Here is a 14,109-nt window from a genome sequence, read left to right on the forward strand (position 1 = left end):
TCTTATAAATGTTTCTAATGATAATAGTTCAGTTTCGTTTACCAAATCTGTCTTGTTTAGAATGATAACATTAGCAAGTTCAATCTGATCAAGTAATAAATCAACTACTCTTCTCTCATCTGTTTCACTTGCTGCCATATTTCTGGATTTAAGACTTGCCTTATTTGACTCATTTTCAATTTGACAACCTGTCATGTAATCTTTCATGAAGCTGAATGAATCAACAACGGTGACAAGAGTATCTAATTTGGTATAATCTGAAAGCATCTTTCCATGCATATCTTGAAAGAAGAAAGTTTGAGCTATTGGAAGTGGTTCAGCAATTCCAGTTGACTCAATTAAGAGATAATCAAATTTTCTTTGGTAAGCAAGTTTACCAACCTCTTGAAGGAGGTCTTCTCTAAGATTACAACAAATACATCCATTCTAATTTGAAAATTACATATTACCCATATTAGGAAATACTTACTGACATTTCAACCATTTTCTCATCTACACGTGACAGGGAGCTTTCTTGATTTACCAACTCTGCATCAATATTTATCTCACTCATATCATTAACAATCACAGCAACCTTCAATCCTTCCTTATTTCTCAAAATATGATTAAGGAGAGTTGTCTTTCCACTTCCAAGAAATCCACTCAATACAGTGACTGGTAATTTCTTTTCAAAAGTTTCCACAACTTGATCAGATGCCTTTCCCATAATACTGAACGAATCCTTTCCTTTCTTTTCAATGAAACTTGTCAAATCTTCTTTCATGTTCATTAAGGTTTTGTGTTGAGGTTGAATTTTCAATCCCTTATCACAATGTTCAATTGCCTTCTCCAAGTTTCCAGAAACAGAATAAGCAACTGCTAATCTAAAATAAGGTTGCACCCAATTAGGTTTTAATTCAATTGCTTTTAAGGAATCTTCAATCGCCTTTGCATATTCCTTATTTAGTATATAAGATAATGCTCTTAAATCATAAACGAATGAACTGTTACCGAATGATTTCAATGCTTTGGTGAATTCTTGAATTGCTTTTTCGTATTCCTTTTCGTTTAGAAATTTACTTCCATTTTCAATGCACAATTGACCAAAATCATGTTCTTCTTGTGTGAGTTGAGAGGTGTTACAATTGTCATCATTACCTTGATTCAATAAAGACATTTTGTTAATATAATTTAATATTATTCTTGAGAAATGTTGATTTCACATTTATACTAATTTGGAAAATTGAACCTGAATCAAACGAAATTCACAACACGTTCAATTTATGAAATTTTTATCAATATATTTAACAAACCAACCGATACAAGAAGATATACTTGATATCTTGGAAATTCTCTTGTTGCTTTCCAACAACTTTAACCTAATGATTTCAAATCAAGTCAAGATAAGTCAATTACTCCATTTCACTGAAATACATACAAGGTTAGTATTTGCATTTTGTAATTTTTCAATCTTTGATTTTAATTTAATATTATCATTTTCTAATCTTTAATACGTTGTTACAGAATTGTAATTCTTGAATATTACCAAAACCGAAAAAGGGTTATCACCATAAATTAGAGGACTTCAACTAATGTCCCACCAAAATAGTTGGTTTCGTCAAGTTTCGAATATTTTTATCATATATTTCATGGTGTTTAGTAACATAATTGAAATTCATTGTCTCTCATATTCCAATTAATAAACAAAAAAATGTCAGAAGCCAATATCATTCAGCAAGTAGCAGCCGAAGCATTCAACGAATTGTTTTACAATTTCAATTTCGACATTCCTGATTGTGTTTCTAATGAACTTTCGAATAATGACTTGAACCCAGTCTCACCAAAAGAAGGAACATCAGCAAATGTATCAACTCTAGATGAAAGTTATATCGATCAATTAATTGATTTAGAGTTAAGAAATGTGCCTTCTTCATTAGGATTAGTTTGGAGTAAACTCTCCAATGCTAATGAATTTCTATTCGAAACAAAAGCAAGCAATTCCAGTCAGCAAACTAATAGAAATGTATCATTCACCACTCCAGCACCTATTTCTTCCAACATTTGTCCAGTAAATGACACCAACAAACATCAATCACTTTCGAATATTTCAAATACGAATCCTAATTACATTTCTTTCCACATCCCAGAATCTTCTTCTTTCCATAAAAACAAAGATCCCAAAAAGAAGGAAAATATCAAAAGAAAATTACCTGCCAAATTATCGTGTCAGATTTTCCCACAACAAATTCGAAGAAATTGAATTTAAAAAATCAAATCCAAAAGGAAAATTTATAATTTTCAAATAACAAACAACTGAATTTTGTTTCTCTTCTGAAAATCTCGCACTTGGAACCGAAATCTTTTGCTTCAAATAGCTGTCAAAAGTCTAAATAATAAAGTATGTTTCAAATCAGGAATGAGCAGAAACTTGGAATCTCAAACATTCTCCAATAAAACGTTCATACAAATTTGACAATTTTTGACATTTATAATAATTGGATAATTGGCACAGTCGGTTACATTTCTCCTAACGTTCAAATCAAATTTGCGTAGTTATGGGATTTTTCACTGATATCTAGTAGACAAATGTTTGCTTGAACATAAATGACAAGTTTCCATCTATCTTGGCAATAGATAATAATCAGCACACTGCGATTTGTTGTAAGATAATCATTTGAGTCCCCACAACATTCGAAAAAAACATGTCACATGCCAACTTGACAACATGCAATGCAAATAAGAGTAGTTTGCATGCGCAATATTCATCGTGGTTGTGCACACCAGAGTTGAACTACTTTCTGCAAACAATTCATGATTCGTCTATTCCAAACTATTCCAATAACTTGACACATGCATGCTCGAATCGATCTTATTCAGAGGGTATCATTATGGATGAAGCATATATTGATACTCTCATTGATCTTGAGCTGAGGAATGTTCAATCTTCATTAGGATTGGTTTGGAGTAAACTTTCCAATACATCAAACGATTTCACATTCGAAACAACATGTAACTCTGAGAATCTAACAACAACCAATATCATGATCAACAACAACTCCACATGCCACAAATATTCCAACAAGAACAATTCTAATACAAAGAAAGAAAAACAAGAGAAGAAACATCAACCACTTTCGAATAATTCCAAACTGACAAATAACATGTCTTTCCATCAGCCAGAATCTATAACCTTACTTGATAACAATAAGAAAATCTCAAAACAAAGGACGCCAAATTATCGTGTCAGATTTTCACATAACAAATTTGAAGAAATTAGTTTTAAAAAATCAAATCCAAAAGCGAAATATATAATTTTCAAATAATTATTTGATGAATGTAAATTAATTTATAGAAATCCAATTGAGTAAATATGTAAATATTTAAAATTTTATCTAAATTGAGTAAAATTTTAAAGTAAAAAAGTTTAAAAAAGTAAAAATTAGAATTTCTATTTTAAATGATTATTCTCTTCTTAATGGCTTCCTTCTTTGCCAACTTTTCGAATTGAATTGTTTGTTTGAAACGATGATGAGTGTCAAGCATCAAAATGCAAATTTCAGATTCGACATCATCAAATAATGAATCAATCAAATGTTCGTTTTGAGCAGTGGCAAATAAATCCAAGTGATTCTTGACCTTATCGGTCATGTATTTTGGCAGGTTGACAGATTTTTCACCTCTGACATCTAAATAATCTGTGTAGATTTCGAACGAAATTTCGTACTTCTTCTTTTCCACATCAAGTAAATCCTTTTCACTAAATTTCTTCTTTTTCTTCTTGTGATCTGTTGAATCAGAACCTGCATCACTACTTATTTCAGATGAAAGCTCGAACAAATATTCTTGAATGTCAAAACTCCTTTCACACAAAATTTTGTAATCTGAAATCTTTTCCAAAATTTGGAAGTTCTCAATGCTCAACTCAATCTGACAATGTTTTCTAAATAATTCTCTAGTAATTGGATGTTCCATTGTATCCATTAATAGAAATGCTCTCACTTGATTGAGTTTTCTATTAGTAGATTCATCCTTCTTGACTGATGCCACAAATGAAGTGACAATGACAGGAACTACCAATATAAGTGAAATCAAAATGACTACTAGTGAAATAGTAACCATAATGACAGTTACACTCTGACTATCCTTCTTGGTATTATCCACATAGGAGACCATGATTTGAAATTCATCCTTATATCCATCAAGATAGGTTTGATATTGTTGTGAATTTAACAAAATCATGGCAGTTGAATAGTTTCCATTCATTGCTAGTCTGATAGCTCTTTGTTCGAGAAAGATGGCTTTGGAGGTTTCTAATTCTGCATTAGGTTTTCCCTTTAGTGCCACATTTCTAATAGATTCTGGAACGAGTGCTTTAAAGTAAGCAGTATTGTTACTGAACTTTGACAGATAGGTATTGTACTTGGTTTGATATAATTGAGTAAGTGTTAAATTGTAATTGGAAAAGACTGAAGATCTGGCAGCTGCAATAGTTGTTTCTCTATAATAGTTAGTGTCAGAATCCAAATTATCCCACACATTGTTATATTCGTATTGTAACACGAACGCAGCAATGATTAGACCAGCCAAAATGAGGAATGAAGTTAAATTAATAACTAGAGAACTCAAACTGAAAATTCTCAATGTTGAAAGCTGTAAAGTTCCTAAGCAAGTATTACAAGTGAGAATGACATCTGAATCTTTGCTCTTAACTGAAGAAGAACGTGGTGTTCTTATTGATGTAGTAATGGACTTGGCAGGTCCTTCTTCAGCAATATGTGAATTGGTAGTGGATGAATCATATTTTACACTTGCAAACTTTTTAGGAGGTTGCATTGGACTTGAAATTGGTGGACTAGTTGCCAAATCGCTCGGAGAAGAACACTCTGCAGGAGAATGAAGGTTGACTTGACTGGTGCTCAACTCTTTGAGTTCTTGCAGTGAGCCACTGTTGGTGGTCATTTATGATTATTTTTTTGAGTTGTTAAATTGATTTCAATGAAGGTAACGCATTGGTTATAAAGGCAGTCAACTTGGGAAACGTTAAACATTGTACAGTACAAATTAAAAATTGTGCTGTAGAAAATGGTGTCGTTGATTTGGTCCTTTGGTCAAGAAATTTTCATTTGGAAAGCATGTTTCTAAAAACGGACTATGCATTGTGCATGAATTCTATTTTGATTTGTAATTAATTCAAATGTCTTTAACCATTCATTGGCTGGTTCAGTTGCTTGGTTTCCTTTCAAGATCATTTCTTTTCCAATATATTCAATAATTAAAGTAAAGGCAGGAGTAGGCTCTATTTGTTTTATTCCAACCTTTTTTTAACAATTGAATTAAATTCAGAAAAGTGATTGCAGAAGCTACTTAATTTCAGATAGAGCATGAATAAATGTCCAAGCAAACCTCCAAACCTTTCCGAGTGAATTAATTTACATGATTTTTCACTTTCTTCAATGACTTCAAATGTGTGTTCACCAGTGAAGAGAGGGAAATATTTCCAACCCATGACTCCTTTCCATCCAAACACAAAGTGTCCCTTTTGTTGTGGACTAGATACTTGCCATTTCCATAACTTGGCATTCATTACATTATCTTCAGTGAGAATGGAAACTTTGAATGGCAACATTTGAAGATGAGAAGCATAGGCAAGATTTGGATCGGAAACCAATCTCTTTGCAAATACTTGTTCCAATTCCAATCCTTCTCCTAGAGGTTCCCATTTAACAACCATTCCCATCGGATAATGTTCTCTCTTGGTAATATATTCAAATACATCGGAAGCAGGCTTATTGATGGTAATAGTACTGCTAACAAGTTTGTTCCAAAATTCAACCTTTGCACAATTCATTTCTCTCTACAATTTCTATGATATACTAATCAATTCAACTGATATTATTCAGTTCAACTCAATAATTTACAGTTATTTTTTCTTGATGAAAACTGCAAAGCGAGATTCCAAGCATCTATTTATGCATTTTTTTAAGGCGCACCTTTTTGTTTTTGGCGGTATGAAGGGCGACTTGGCTAAGAGTGCGTCTCAATGTTCATTAACAAGTGTCCTTTGCTGTAAATAATTACAGTCATGTAGTGTTAATAATACTTCAGAGTGATTGCATAAATCTACCAACAACATCATGATGGTAGATTGTGCATTATCTTGTTATTCCATGTTTTGTTTGGATATCAACTCTTTAAAATCAAAAAGCTCAAATAGGTTCATCCGAGAATCTTCTTGTTGTGGTGTGGTGATAACATGTAATGTGCCAAGATGATGGTTTTATTGATTTGTTGTCTTTACACTGGTCATCCATGTCAGAATGTATTCCATCAACTGCTGTTCTGTTAGATTTTCCAATTGTTGTGGTGGTAACGGTACCATTTCATTGTTACTTGTTGCATTCTTAGTATTTGCATTCGTTGTTGCATGTTGGTTGGATTGAAATTGTATTGGAGAAATTTGCTGGTGATGTTGCATTATCAAACTACTTGTTGGAGAAGTAACAGGACTATTATGTACATTAGGATAAAGTGCATGTTGTTGTGAAACACCATTAGGTGGAGTGGAAGGTTTCGAAGATGGAATAACATGTTGAATGTTATTACTCAGAATTGGAGCTTGTTGTTGATGTGCATTGCTCGTTTTACACACATCAACATTGGGATCTTCACCCAGAAAGACCTTCTTCAAGAAGATTTCTCTAAATTCCTCTGGTGGCATAGATTGAAAGTAGGACTGTGTTGTCGGAGACGTATTGTTCACATTACTCCCAATATCAACATTGTTTTCAATAACATGTTGATGAGTTGGTGAAGTATTCTGAAAAGGTACATTCGTATTGCTATATTGAACAGACATTTTTGGTTGAAGGAATTGAAAACAATGCTGCCTATTAATTACATGATTTCCAAACTGTTGTTCCTGTTGATATTGTTGCTGTTGTTGGTAAATTAAAACATTCTTCTCATTTCCAATAATCCCATTCGAAGGTGGTATCTGAAAATTTGTATTGACCAAAGAAATTGGTGACGTGTTATTCTTATTACTCCTAGTTGTTGAAGTCCTCCCATGCCTATTATTGTTATTATTAAAAAGGGAAGGATTCGTCGCCGAATTATTAACACCTTGTTGTTGTGATGGTTGTTGTTGTGGCATTTGTTTTAAAAGTTTAAATCTTGATGAGCAAGTAGCTACATTTTCATATCAATAACACAGTAAAGGAAGTGAAGGAAACATGCAATGATCCAAATTGCGAAATCGTTCAATGACTTCCAAACGAAGAATTATTCAAAAGAAGAAACTTGTCCAATTGACCATGTCCTTGCTGAATTCCCCAGATATCATTAATTCGTAAAATAGATTCTGACATGATAACGAGTTCGAATAATTGTGGTGCCAATAACCATGTTCATTGCGTTACTATTCCTCAAAAGTAATATTAAACGACCGAACTTGCCTAAACGAAACCTAAAGAATCCAACCATCTAAAGAACAATCATTACATTTGAACTGACCATCAAATAAAAAGGAATATCACATTATCTAGATAGTGTATGCGAATTGTAAGCAAAATCATGTCAGGCGTTGTTATCACCACAATTAAATCCTACATTAAGTGCGAGTATTGTATACAACCAGCATGTTGTTGTTGTTATTCATCATCATCGTTAAATATCATTATGTGAGAAATTTCCAAGTTGTTGTACTTGATATTGGCATGTTCATCAGAAGAGATCTTGTTGTTGAAGATTCCAAATAAAGGGTCTCTATAATGTAATGTCAGAAATTAACCGAAAATAATTTTGTTGTGGGTTAATGATCATGTAATTGCTGATGAAGTTATTGTTGATGAAGATGTGCTCCAACACACACAAATTACATATAATCTCACCACATGGACAATCTAAATCAATGAATGTGATTTTAGCTAAAATACCAACACATAAACATGATGTAATTTCGCAATAATTATCTGACGCCATATGTGAAGGAACATGGGAGGAAACACCAACCACAAACAAATGTTATTTCCACCACAAAACCACATCTATTTCTCTTCGGAAGCAGGCACATCAAACAATTAAAGGAGTAAATAGTCTAACATCATAATATTATACTGAGTAAACAATTCTTTTCGCAAATGGCAACAAACTTGTTGGAGATGTATTTTTCTGCTCTCCAACAACAAAGTTAATATAAAGTTGTTTCAACCCAAGCATACAAAATCATACAAATATTACATATAATTTTCATCGTGCTTATCATCATCAACCATATTATTATTGTATATTATTATTTTTTGTATGTAAACAATAACGAATGATCACATAATACAACCACACATCCATCTACACAAAAAAACCACATAGGAATTCATACAACATTGCAAAAACCATTACTTCAAGTATGGTCATATCATCATTATCATCACTGTGGTTAACTCTCTCATGGGTATCCACTACTCATCTCTCCAGAAGAACAAAAAAGATAACTTGCTATCATTGATGACGTAATTTTTTGTTATTTACTCAGCAAATTGAATTTCCGTTGCTAGAGAGATCCTCTTCCTGTGAGAAAACAGTGGTGAAGTTCAAATTTGGGTACGTGACCGGTTTGGGAAATTTTATTAATGTGAGATTTTGAAAGAGGGTTTGAATTTCCAAGGTATTATTCGTGGTGGGTAAAGTGGAATGTGAACCTGATTTCATCTGTTGATGAACTACAGTTGTTGTAGTTGTGATGTAAATATTGAAAATGTCAGTGCTCAAGTTTATTTTACAGAGCTCTTGTCAATGGTTGTAAAGGAATGTCCAAAACTTGAACATCTCCAAATCATAACTTGTGTTTTCATTCCTCCTAACTGCAGATTTTAATCATAAAAACTCTAATTTTTTAATTAAATGTCTTTTGACAGCATCAACTTAAAAAGGGCAATTAATGTTCCAAATTTGTCTATCTTTACAGCTTGTTATTGATTGGGACATATAGAAGTCTGTTTTCGTTATATAACATTTATAGGAGAGATCTCTTGGTATACGAATATTGAATATTCAGTTTCTCTTTTTCTTGAAGAACTGCTTTCAAAAGAATATTAAGAAGAAAAAAATAGAAAAAAACAAGATGAGCATTCAGTGTAGACTTCAGAAAGGTCAACAAGATTCGAATATTATTCAAGATGACACATTAATGCAAATTTTTAACCAAACTAAACATAACAAAAAGAAGATTATCAAACAGAACGAACAACAATTCGTATGGAAACGATTCAATACATTATTCATTGATTATTTTCAAGAACCAAAAACAAAACGAAAGACATCTGACATTAGCAAACAAGAAATTTTAAAAGTATTACATCTTACTCAAAGACAGGCATGTAAACAACTTGGATGTACATTATCCACAATGAAAAGAAGATTTTACGAATTGAAATCTGATCTTGGTTTGAAATGTTGGCCACAGAATTATAATGAAATTTGTAACTTGCCAATATTTCCAAAAATTTATCCATTGAGTTTGAGTTTTATCTTGAATGCTTCAAATGACGAAACGAGTAAATCTGAATGAATGATTCAGGATTATCAACTTGACCAAAAATCAGTCACATGCCAATCCATCAAAAAAAACCAACTTGCTAACAATAATCATCAATAAAATGTAAATAAACACAATCTTAACTCTTTCCAAAATATAAAAATTTAATTTTTTTCATTAATAAATCCAAAAAACAACAATTAAGCACACAACCAATCTCATAGACAAAAATACAGAACTATTTGACTCACTATTTAAAATTGGACATGCAAGTTTGGTTGTTCCACTAAAACTATATAAAATTAAAGAACCTCTTTCTGATTCACCAACAAATTTCAAAGTTGGTTTTTCAGGACAGTAAAAGAAGGAGTGTCAACTGTATGTGTATTGATCTTGCTAATAATTCATCCACTAATAATTGGAAGAATTGGAGAAACTCATACCCTGGACTCTTCATTATTTCCAATAAGAAACTCTTCGAGTATCATCAGACGTAAAATTGACTTGTTTTTTTAGTTTGAAATCTGTTGATTAAGTGAGCGATATTTGGCCCTAGTTCCAACTTAGTACGAAATCAAATCACTATCATTTCGAATAGGGTAATTTCGAATAACCTATAGGAAATGTGATTCATTGCATCTATGACTATCATGTAAATCTCTCTATTACTTAAAAATACAACAAAATTAGCATAATAGATTTTGTATTGTGGTTGATGGCATTTCAAAGCACATCAGTTTGACATTTGGATGTAATTGTTACCTCTCTGTAGATGTCATTGCACCTAGTTGCAATAACTGTTCTGAATATTCTGAATATTTTTATGAATAATAAAAACAAACAAAATGAGCTCTGTAAATAATTCCACCATGATTAGAGACACTTTGACAATGCAAATATTTGGCTCAGCAAAATCCACGAAAAAGGGCAAAATTCAATCAGCTTCTGACTGTCAATTTGTTTGGAAGAGAGTTGACACAAACTTTGGTGTATTTTTCTTGGAGAAAGATCTCGAATTTAGGTCAAAAAGAAAGACAACTGACATTAGCAAACAAGAGCTCATTAAAGTTTTACATCTTTCTCAAAGACAAGCTGCCAAATCATTGAATTGTACATTATCAACATTGAAGAGAAGATTTTATAATTTGAAAGAAGAATTTGGAATGTCAACATGGCCAAAGACATTTAAGGAAATAAGTCACCTGCCAATTTATCAGAAAATGTATCCAATGTCTTTGAATTTCATCCTCAATTAACTGAAAATATTCCAACATACATGCTTGCAGTAACTTATCATGTGCAAGAGATGAAAATTATCAACCTACGTTGACAAGTAGACGAAACTTTATTTGCCAGAAATTGGACAAACTTTAGATTTAAAATTCCATGAAATGTAATTAAATGTAATTAATGAATAAATTGTTGGACGAACGAAACAAATGTATTGAACACATGCCCTTGTTAGTTGTTTTCTCACTAACTATTCGAAAAGCGTCAACCAAGATATATTGAGCTCCATAAATTTCACCTCTTTGATACATCAATACTAATACAGAGATTATATTTACTATTAGTGGATCTATCCTCCTCAATGTCTAGTTCATGTAGTATTGTTGAATATTCATTAGCACAGATAGTTGTCCTGTTCTTCACTACTGAGTAGAATGCAAGATTAAAGTGTTTGTACATGTACTAATGGTATTTCGTCTATCGTTATTGGAAACATGAAGTTTAAACATAAATCATGAAATAGGCAAGAGGAATTACATACCTCCCTTTCCAATCTCCTTTTACATCATGAGAGGCTTTTATAAAAACCTCCTTTCTAATTCGATTTTGATTCGAACAACTTGTTAGAAACTGATTTGGAGTAAACTTGCAATTTTGTATGAAATTTGGCAAAGGCCGAGGATTGAGCCAACAAAGCTACTGGAATATTGTTGTTCCTGCTGTTCTCAAAATGTCAACATCTTTACCTAGTTGACATTTAAGGAAAAACGACAAGAGACATATTTTTAATAAGGAAACTATTATGACCAGAAGAAAGAATGGAAAGTTATCATTCTGTTCATTTAACAACCATTAAAAAATGAACAGACAAGCTACCGGCATTACCAAACAATCCAAACGAAACAATAGTTCACTTTCGAATAACCGATTCCATACAACGCATGTTTCGTCATCCACTTTTCCCAACACCCAAACAACCTCTCCACTCTCCAACACCATTTCCTCCTCCCAAATCATCTGGAAACAAGTCAACTCTCCCTCTGGAAAATACTTTAAAGAAAGCGCGCCAAAAGATTACCGAAAGTCCAAAACCATTTCACAAGACGAAATGATTCGTGTATTGCATTTATCCCAAATTCACGCCTCAAAAATCCTGAATTGCAGTTTATCGACATTGAAGAGAAGATTCTACGAATTGAAAAACAATTTTGGGCTCAAGTCGTGGCCTCAATATTTTAGAGAGGTGAGACATTTGCCGATTTTTAAGCAAATGTATCCGATGAGTTTGACATTTATTTTGAATGTTGATGAGGAAAAGGTGGTGAATGAGGAATAGTTGAGATTAGGTTTAGAATAGAGATAGTTCTGTAATTTTTGAAGAATATGGAAGATAGATGAGAGAATATTTGTAAAATAATTTATTAATAAATCAATTGAAAACTGTAGATTTACAATTGTTGTGTTGCCAAATAATTCAAATAAAGCAATGAAGGTTTCGGAAAGTCAACCGAAACTATGTGAGAAAGTCCATCAATTAAGAAAACTCTTTACAAAACAAATATTGAGATGGAATGCATTCCCTACCCATTCTGCAAATCAAGGTTACGAAAACACAATATTCTGCAATCAACATCCATTCAAAGATCTGAGAATTTCTTAAAAGGAAAGATTCTCTGATTGACGGCTGCCAACAGTCACAGAAATCAATAAAAGCAATTAAATTGGGTCCATCTCTCGCTTTTTAAAATCCAACCATCAGTTTTTGATATCTCATTCAATAACATTAAAAAAAATGGTCAACCATCTCATAATCTTGTCACTTGCCATTCTACTATTCATTTCCTCAATTTCCTGCCACATGGAAATGAAACTTCCCTCCCCACGTAAAACACTTCCAACAGGTGGCACCGATTACGATATGAGTTCTCCCCTAGGAGCTCAGAAACCATTTCCATGTGGTGGCAAAACCTCACTCTCCTCAATTACCACCTGGAATGCAGGTGAAACTGTTACAATCAATATCGAAGGTGGTGCCCCTCATGGTGGTGGACATTGTCAGTTTGCAATCTCTCCTCGAAGTGATCAGAAGAGGTGGATTGTTTTGGCTGATAATTTGGGAAGATGTCCATTGGATAAGAATTATTCATTCAAATTGCCAGGTGAGGTTCCAAGTGGAGATTATGTGTTTGCTTGGACTTGGATTAATGCTGTTGGAAATAGAGAGTAAGTAGTAATGGAATAGTTTGGTTTCTAATATTTTTAAGATATTACATGAATTGTGCTGATGTGAGAATTAACAATGGAGGAACTAAATTTGAAGGTAAACAACTCCTAGTAGCCAACATTCCAGATCCAAATCTTTCAGGATCATCCGTTTATTTCATTGGAGAAATTGGTGAATTCCCAAATAATCCAACTTTTGCAACTGACAAATTTCCACAAAGACCTGCTCTGACATTGACAGCAAGTGGAATTCAAGGAGGTGGAGGCGGAGGAGGCACAAATCCAACCAACCCAACCAATCCTACAAATCCTGGAATGAACAGCACTTGTAATTATTTCCTTGTTTCAGGAGATACCTTAAATGCAATTGCTTCCAGATTTGGAACTACCTTATCTGTTATATATTCATTGAATCCAACAATTACTGATCCTACCAAGTTGCAAGTTGGTGATAAAGTTGTGTATCCATGTTCTGGTCAATCTAGCGGTGGTTCTGGAAATACAGGTGGTGGCAGTTCAGGAAATGGAAATGGCTCTGGAACTACCAATACTTTTGGCTGTGTCTACTCATGGACAATCATCTCAAAATTCAATGATACTAAATTAGGATTCATTGGAAAATTAAATGTCCAAACAAGTCTCGCACAGACAAACTGGAATATTGCATGGACATTCCAAAAAGGAGGAATTTCTGCATTCAAATTGAGTAGCCAAACTTTGACATCTTCTGCACTTTCTCAGGTTGCTATTAAGGGAGAAACTCAAATTGAAGCAAATAAGGTCATGTCCATTACGGTTTTCGGGGTTGGCGGAGTTTCAGATTCAGAAGCATTGTTTGTGAATAATGAGAGATGTACCAAGTCATCGAGTGCTGATTTTGAACAAACTAGTAATTCAGCTCCGGTGTTGGATTGCAAGTCAACTCCGACAAATTGTAAAGATTCATGTTTGGAACAGTATAATCAATATTGTGCTAGCTCTGGAATTGTAATTTGGAGGGGAATGAGTGCAATTATGACTGGATTGTTGATGATTTATTTGTTTGTATTGTAAATATAAAGATTCTTATTGGAATAGTTTAGAATAGTCATGTTTCTTTTATGAAATGGAGATTTTTAGGTGAAGAGATGGCATGGAAAAGGAAA

General features: G+C 33.0%; 9 protein-coding genes across 9 annotated transcripts in view; 5 read left to right on the forward strand and 4 right to left on the reverse strand.

Annotated features, from left to right (window-relative positions):
- The window catches only part of NAEGRDRAFT_70546 (uncharacterized protein), a gene marked incomplete at both ends in the record, with an annotated part of 1,541 nt that extends 385 nt beyond the window's left edge, over positions 1-1,156 (reverse strand). Inside the window, 2 exons of the mRNA XM_002674225.1 lie at positions 43-426; positions 470-1,156. Of these exons, the coding sequence (XP_002674271.1) occupies positions 43-426; positions 470-1,156 (1,071 nt within the window). The remainder of the gene's footprint in view (positions 1-42; positions 427-469) is intronic.
- A 534-nt stretch (positions 1,157-1,690) lies between these two features.
- On the forward strand, positions 1,691-2,239 carry NAEGRDRAFT_70547 (uncharacterized protein; the record flags this gene model as incomplete). Its single annotated transcript, XM_002674129.1, has 1 exon — positions 1,691-2,239. One exon carries the CDS (start codon positions 1,691-1,693, stop codon positions 2,237-2,239), a length of 549 nt encoding a protein of 182 aa, XP_002674175.1.
- A 442-nt stretch (positions 2,240-2,681) lies between these two features.
- NAEGRDRAFT_70548 (uncharacterized protein) lies at positions 2,682-3,302 on the forward strand (the record flags this gene model as incomplete). The annotated part of the gene is made up of 1 exon (XM_002674130.1): positions 2,682-3,302. One exon carries the CDS (start codon positions 2,682-2,684, stop codon positions 3,300-3,302), a length of 621 nt encoding a protein of 206 aa, XP_002674176.1.
- A 130-nt stretch (positions 3,303-3,432) lies between these two features.
- On the reverse strand, positions 3,433-4,945 carry NAEGRDRAFT_80658 (uncharacterized protein; the record flags this gene model as incomplete). Its single annotated transcript, XM_002674226.1, has 1 exon — positions 3,433-4,945. Exon 1 carries the CDS (start codon positions 4,936-4,938, stop codon positions 3,433-3,435), a length of 1,506 nt encoding a protein of 501 aa, XP_002674272.1. The 5' UTR covers positions 4,939-4,945.
- A 339-nt stretch (positions 4,946-5,284) lies between these two features.
- NAEGRDRAFT_70550 (uncharacterized protein) lies at positions 5,285-5,827 on the reverse strand (the record flags this gene model as incomplete). The annotated part of the gene is made up of 1 exon (XM_002674227.1): positions 5,285-5,827. The coding sequence occupies one exon, from the start codon at positions 5,825-5,827 to the stop codon at positions 5,285-5,287; it is 543 nt and encodes a 180-aa protein (XP_002674273.1).
- A 429-nt stretch (positions 5,828-6,256) lies between these two features.
- On the reverse strand, positions 6,257-7,132 carry NAEGRDRAFT_51036 (uncharacterized protein; the record flags this gene model as incomplete). Its single annotated transcript, XM_002674228.1, has 1 exon — positions 6,257-7,132. One exon carries the CDS (start codon positions 7,130-7,132, stop codon positions 6,257-6,259), a length of 876 nt encoding a protein of 291 aa, XP_002674274.1.
- A 1,965-nt stretch (positions 7,133-9,097) lies between these two features.
- Positions 9,098-9,544, forward strand: NAEGRDRAFT_70552 (uncharacterized protein; the record flags this gene model as incomplete). Its single annotated transcript, XM_002674131.1, has 1 exon — positions 9,098-9,544. The coding sequence occupies one exon, from the start codon at positions 9,098-9,100 to the stop codon at positions 9,542-9,544; it is 447 nt and encodes a 148-aa protein (XP_002674177.1).
- Positions 9,545-10,356: 812 nt separating this feature from the next.
- Positions 10,357-10,767, forward strand: NAEGRDRAFT_70553 (uncharacterized protein; the record flags this gene model as incomplete). The annotated part of the gene is made up of 1 exon (XM_002674132.1): positions 10,357-10,767. One exon carries the CDS (start codon positions 10,357-10,359, stop codon positions 10,765-10,767), a length of 411 nt encoding a protein of 136 aa, XP_002674178.1.
- A 1,766-nt stretch (positions 10,768-12,533) lies between these two features.
- NAEGRDRAFT_70554 (uncharacterized protein) lies at positions 12,534-14,017 on the forward strand (the record flags this gene model as incomplete). The annotated part of the gene is made up of 2 exons (XM_002674133.1): positions 12,534-12,964; positions 13,006-14,017. The coding sequence occupies 2 exons, from the start codon at positions 12,534-12,536 to the stop codon at positions 14,015-14,017; spliced, it is 1,443 nt and encodes a 480-aa protein (XP_002674179.1).
- Between the last annotated feature and the right edge of the window lie 92 nt (positions 14,018-14,109).

The sequence above is a fragment of the Naegleria gruberi genome (assembly GCF_000004985.1).
Source record: "Naegleria gruberi genomic scaffold NAEGRscaffold_41, whole genome shotgun sequence".
Classification (NCBI taxonomy): domain Eukaryota; phylum Heterolobosea; class Eutetramitea; order Acrasida; family Naegleriidae; genus Naegleria; species Naegleria gruberi.